This window comes from Vicia villosa, linkage group LG2 (assembly GCF_029867415.1).
Source record: "Vicia villosa cultivar HV-30 ecotype Madison, WI linkage group LG2, Vvil1.0, whole genome shotgun sequence".
In the NCBI taxonomy this organism is placed as follows: domain Eukaryota; kingdom Viridiplantae; phylum Streptophyta; class Magnoliopsida; order Fabales; family Fabaceae; genus Vicia; species Vicia villosa.
The window spans coordinates 26,343,001-26,349,246 of NC_081181.1; the positions used below are offsets into that span (position 1 = coordinate 26,343,001).

The following is a 6,246-nucleotide window of genomic DNA, read 5'->3' on the forward strand; positions in this document are numbered from 1 at the left end:
AATCTTGTTCTAATAGGGCCCATGGACCCATTTAAAAAAAAATTGGAATATTTTTCTCGCACAGGCAACACAGTCCGTGTTACCCAACACGGCCACCCGTGTTGCCCCACTGCTCAAATGTGAAATACTCAATTGCTCCTAGTGGACGGAACACGGTCCGTGTTACCCAACACGGCCACCCGTGTTGCTCCACTGTTTCTTCACCCCCTTTTTTTTTTCAAATTTCTCGCTCGGGAAACACGGCCCGTGTTACACAACACGGCCACCCGTGTTGCACCCCTGGTTCCACTTCACAAATATTTGCTTTTCCGCCTATTCCTTATCTTTCCTCACCTTGTATCCATCACTGGAGCTAGCTTTACCTGATAAACGGAAACTACACAACAAAAGAAAACAAAGGGAATGAATTAGGGAAAAAAACTGTGGGTTGCCTCCCATGAAGTGCTTCGTTTAACGTCGCATGGCTCGACGGTCGTTCATCTTATTATGTAAGACGAACATTATCAATCAGTCCACACTCTTTTCCTTGATAGTAAGGCTTCACTCTCTGTCCATTCACTTTAAATGTGTCCCCGTTGGTTTGATTTTTTAATTCTATTGCTCCATGGGGGAAGACTTTGTGAACTAAGAATGGTCCTGACCATCGTGACTTTAACTTTCCAGGGAACAGTTTCAACCTAGAATTAAACAGCAACACCAACTGACCTTCCCACAGTTCCTTTTTCTGAATCCTCTGATCATGACATTTTTTGGTTTGTTCCTTATAGATTTTGGCATTCTCGAATGCTTGATTTTGAAATTCTTCCAACTCATGAAGTTGAGTCGTTCGAGCTTCACCGGCTTTCAGAAAATCACAGTTTAGGAATTTGGTGGCCCAAAAGGCTTTGTGCTCGAGTTCGAGCGGTAGGTGACATGCCTTCCCATACACCAATTGATACGGAGACATACCTATTGGTGTCTTGTATGCTGTTCTGTACGCCCATAGAGCATCGTCTAACTTGACCGACCAATCTTTCCGAGAAGCACTAACAGTTTTTTCCAGAATTTGTTTAATTTGCCTGTTAGAAACCTCGACTTGCCCACTTGTTTGTGGGTGATATGGGGTGGCGATCTTGTGTTTCACATTGTATTTTCTCAACAAAATTTCCATTAGTTTATTTAAGAAATGAGTACCTTCATCACTGATTAGTGCTCGGGGTACTCCAAACCTAGAGAAAATGTTATGCTTGAGGAAATTCACTACCACTTTCGCATCGATGGTGGACAAGGCCACAACTTCTACCTACTTTGATATGTAGTCGACTGCCACCAAGATATAATTCTTCCCGAAGGATGGTGGAAAAGGTCCCATAAAACCAATCCCCCATAAGTCGAACAGTTCTACTTCCAACATAGCATTCTGGGGCATCTGATTTCTCTTTGAGATGTTACCTGTTCTTTGACATCTGTCGCATTCTCGAACGACATGATGAGCATCCTTGAATAAGGTCGGCCAGTATTGCCCAGATTGTAAGACTTTTGCAGCAGTTCTATCACCACTAAAGTGTCCCCCATAGTCTGAGTCATGGCATGCTTTTAGCACATCCCTTTGTTCCTCCTCTGCTACGCATCTTCTGACTAAACCATCTATTCCTTTCTTGTATAGAAATGGGTCATCCCATAAGTAGAACCTGCAATCATGTAAAAACTTTTTCTTGCGGTTAGAATCAAAATCCTCTAGGATTACCCCACCTACCAGATAGTTTGCATAATCGGCAAACCAAGGTACACCAATAACAGCAAGGATATGTTCATCTGCGAATTCATCCTTTATTGGGTGTTTTTCTTCTGTTTCCTCGATGAGTGACATTCGAGAAAGGTGGTATGCTACTGTGTTTTCACACCCTTTCTTGTCACGAATCTCCACGTCAAACTCCTGAAGGAGTAAGATCCATCTCAGAAGCCTTGGCTTAGAGTCCTATTTAGCAAAAAGATACTTCAAAGCAGCATGGTCAGTGTAAACAATGACTTTGGACCCCAACAGATATTTCCTGAATTTATCAAAGGCATAAACAACAACTAGCAACTCTTTTTCAGTGGTTGCGTAGTTCATCTGTGCAGGGTTCAAAACATGACTAGCATAGTAAATGACATGTAACAATTTGTTTCTACGCTGTCCTAGAACCGCCCCTACTGCAATGTCACTTGCATCACACATGATCTCGAAAGGAAGAGACCAATCCGGGGCCACAACAATTGGTGCCGACACTAGTTTTTTCTTAATTGTTTCAAATGCTACGACACACTCATTGTCAAAAGTAAAAACTTTGTCCTTAACCAAATGAGTAGTTAAGGGTTTGGCTATCTTAGAAAAGTCTCTTATGAACCTGCGGTAGAAACCCGCATGCCCTAGGAAACTTCTAATACCTTTCTTATTCATTGGTGGAGGTAGCTTTGATATTACTTCGATCTTTGCTTGGTCAACTTCTATTCCTTTGTGGGAAATTTTGTGTCCCAAGACTATACCTTCACGCACCATGAAGTGACACTTCTCCCAGTTGAGGATCAAGTTGGTCTGTTGACATCTTTCTAACACAAGAGCAAGATTAGTCAAACAATTATCAAAAGACTTACCAAAAACCGAGAAGTCGTCCATGAATAATTCCATATGCTTTTCAAGCATATCATCAAAGATGGCTTGCATGCATCTTTGAAAAGTAGCTGGAGCATTACATAACCCGAATGGCATCCTTCTATAGGCAAAAATACCAAACGGGCTAGTGAAGGCCGTCTTTTCTTGATCTTCTGGTGCGACCGCTATCTGATTATACCCCGAATACCCATCGAGGAAGCAATAGTAGTCATGACCCGCTAACCTTTCCAGCATTTGGTCTATGAAAGGTAACAGGAAGTGATCATTTCTTGTCGCCAGATTTAGCCTTCTGTAATCAATGCAAACTCTCCACTCTGTTACTGTCCTTGTAGGAATTAACTCATTTTTCTCATTTTTTATCACTATAGTTCCTCCCTTTTTCGGCACTACATGAACAGGACTCACCCAAGCACTATCAGATATAGGGTAGATCATCCAAGCATCTAATAGTTTCACCACTTCTTTTCTGACAACTTCCTTCATTGCTGGATTCAACCTCCGTTGAGGTTGGACTAGAGGTTTGTGATCACCCTCCATGAGAATTTTGTGCATGCAAACCGTAGGACTAATACCTTTCAAATCGTCAATCGACCATCCCATGGCCCCTCTGTGCTTTTTCAGAACTTCAACAAGTCTGTTCTCTTGGATAACTTCAAGGTGTGAACTTATGATAGCCAGACATTTGCTTTCTGTGTCTAGGAAGACATATTTGAGGTTTTCCGGTAGTTGTTTCAATTCAGCCCCCTTCTTTGGTTCATCTTTCTTTTCCTCTACTAACGGTTGCCTTAAATCCTCCCACCGATTTTGTCAAGAACTTTTAAAGAACGGTTTTGCTTCCATCATATTCAACACTTCTATCTCTTTTTCGTCAACCTCTTCAGCTTCGTTAAAAATTGATAAACTCAACACTCTTTCTAAAGCTAATTTTTGTGACTTCAAAGCATTCTCATTGTTAACAATTTGATCAATCACCTCAATATGTTGACTAGTAGCAACATCATCCTTGTATTTCATGGTGTTTCGCACATCAATTTTCAACTCTTCATCGTACACCTTCAAGGTCATCGTACCTTCTTCTATGTCTATCAAACATCTCCCGGTCTCTAAGAATGGTCTCCCCAAAATGATCGGAATTTCTTCATCCTCTGGCATCTCTAAGATTACAAAATCCACTGGAAACACAAACTTGTCAATTTTGACGAGCACATCTTCTACTATCCCGTAAGGTCTTTTTACGGAATGATCTGCAAATTGGAGTGTCATTCTTGTATCCTGAACTTTACCAATTCCCAATCTCTTGTAGATGGACAGCGGCAGAAGGCTAACACTTGCTCCTAAATCAATAAGAGCCTTTTTAAATGATCTATCCCCAATGGTACAAGGAATAGTTACAGAGCCTCGGTCCTTCTTTTTCACCGGAATCTTCATACCCTGCAAAATAGCACTACAAGTTTCCGTTAGAATAATTGGGTCACGATCGGTGGTCCTTTTCTTGGAGATGGTGTCTTTCATGAACTTGACATATGTAGGCATTTGTTCTAATGCCTCCAGGAATGGAATGTTTAACTCAAGTTTCTTAAACATCTCCAGGAATTTTTCAAATTTTTTCTCATGCTGCCCCATCTTCTTATTTCTTGTTGGAAAAGGTAATTTAACTGCCGGTTTTTGTTCACTAGTCTTCCCTTTAGTTGTTGGTTCCAACACACCTAAGTCTTCCGCTTCTACCTCATTCTCTTTTATTTCTATATCCACTTAAAGCAATGGCTCTTCTTCTTCAGCACTCTCCTCTACAACTTCTTTCGCTTTACCACTTCTAGTTACTATAGCGCTCACATTATTATGGTCTTTGGGATTCGTAACCGTGGCACTAGGTAGAGCACCAGGTTGCTGAGGACTTGCCAATTGTTGTGCTATTTGACTCATCTGAATTTCAAGATCTTTAATTGATGCTCCCGTATTCCGAAAATTACTTCTTGTTTCTTCTTGAAATTGGGAGCTTTGAGCAGCAATTTTTTCAATGGCAATCTCCCAATCCGCTTTTCTTGGCCCTTGTTGCTGGAATTGTTGTTGAGGTTGCTGATAAGGTTGTTGATATGGTTGTTATTGTGGTGGCCGATATTGCTGTTGTTGTTGTGGAAGACTTTGATAAGGAACAACCCCTTATTTTGGAACATTCCCTTGTTGATCTTTCCAGGAGAAATTCGGATGATTCTTCCACCCTGGATTGTAAGTATTGGAGTAAGGGTTGTTCTGTTTCAAAAAGTTGATTTCTTCCACCTGCTGAGCTGTTACCACACAATGCACGGTAAAGTGAGGTCCTCCACATATTTCACAATTCATTGCTTGAATCGGTTGAGCCGGCTGAATTTGAGCCACCGTTTGTTTCTCAAGAGCCATTTGTTTTAATCTGCACTCAACTTCAGCTGCGATCTGATCTTCCATCTTAACAACTTGATTTGACAACTTCAAATCAACTAACCCTTCTGGTTGATTTACACTGCGGTCATACAACTCTAAGTGTTCGTTTGCTGCAATAGCATCAATGATCTTCTTTATCTCAGTGGCTGTTTTAAAATTCGTTGAACCACCAGCAACTGTGTCAATTAGTTGTTTAGTCTTAAGCTTAAGACCATTCACAAAATTCTGCATTTGTTCGGTTGCATCCATGTTATGAGTAGGACATGCAACCAACAACCGCTTGAACCTTTTATATGCATCTCCAAGTGATTCTCCTTCCTTCTGTTTGAAATTGACTATATCATATCTTTTACGGATATACACAGAAGCTGGAAAACATTCATTCAGAAATGTTGTCTCCATTTGTTGCCAAGTTGTAATACTTCTAGCAGGTAAAGAGTAAAACCACTCTTCAGCATCGTCTGACAATGTAAATGGAAACACCACCAATTTCTTGGCTTCTTCAGAATGCCCCTCTATCTTTAGTGACGTTGTCATAGTAATAAACCTTTGTAAGTGCTTATTTGCATCTTCATTGATTCTTCCAGAGAATGGTTTCTTTTCTAGTTGTCGTATTGTTGTCGGGTGTAACTGAAAGTGGGCAACATTGACCGGTTGGTTAACAATTGTCATCTAGCCAAGAGGTGCATTTGCTCTCCCATAATCACCTAAAAGTCTTTCCACAGGAGGTGGGTCTTCGGACATAGTTTCAGGTTTAGAATCTGAATGCTCAGAATGGATTGAATTAGTCGCCTCTGTTTCAGGATCCGAAACTATCAGCGTTTCTTCTTTTGCTTCCAGTTCTTTTTTGTTTAGCTTCTCGGCGTCTAGCTCGGAATAATCATTCTGGTTCTGCGTCAAAAAGAAGTTCAGCTGATGCCTTACCTCGCATACAAAGATTAGATGAATATTAGTACGCGCAGTTCAAATAACAGAAAATAAAATTTTGGTTGCAGAGCAACAAAAATTCAATTGAATTATTATTTAACTTATATTTGGCAGTCCCCGGCAACGGCGCCAAAAACTTGATCGGAAAAATAGCAAGTGTACTATTTTTACGAAGTAGTAATAAAAGGGTAACAACCAAGTATCGATCTCGAGGACTGCGTTGGAATATAAGTTTTATAATTATTCAATTAAAAAAAAAGACAACTGGG

At 40.6% G+C, this 6,246-nt stretch overlaps 2 protein-coding genes across 2 annotated transcripts; both read right to left on the reverse strand.

Annotated features, from left to right (window-relative positions):
* Positions 1–3,439: 3,439 nt before the first annotated feature.
* Positions 3,440–4,255, reverse strand: LOC131648744 (uncharacterized). The gene has a single exon (XM_058918473.1). It carries the CDS (start codon positions 4,253–4,255, stop codon positions 3,440–3,442), a length of 816 nt encoding a protein of 271 aa, XP_058774456.1.
* Positions 4,256–4,384: 129 nt separating this feature from the next.
* LOC131648745 (uncharacterized) lies at positions 4,385–5,722 on the reverse strand. Its single transcript, XM_058918474.1, has 3 exons — positions 5,387–5,722; positions 4,925–5,275; positions 4,385–4,708 (listed from the first exon to the last, which is right to left on the reverse strand). The coding sequence occupies exons 1-3, from the start codon at positions 5,720–5,722 to the stop codon at positions 4,385–4,387; spliced, it is 1,011 nt and encodes a 336-aa protein (XP_058774457.1).
* Between the last annotated feature and the right edge of the window lie 524 nt (positions 5,723–6,246).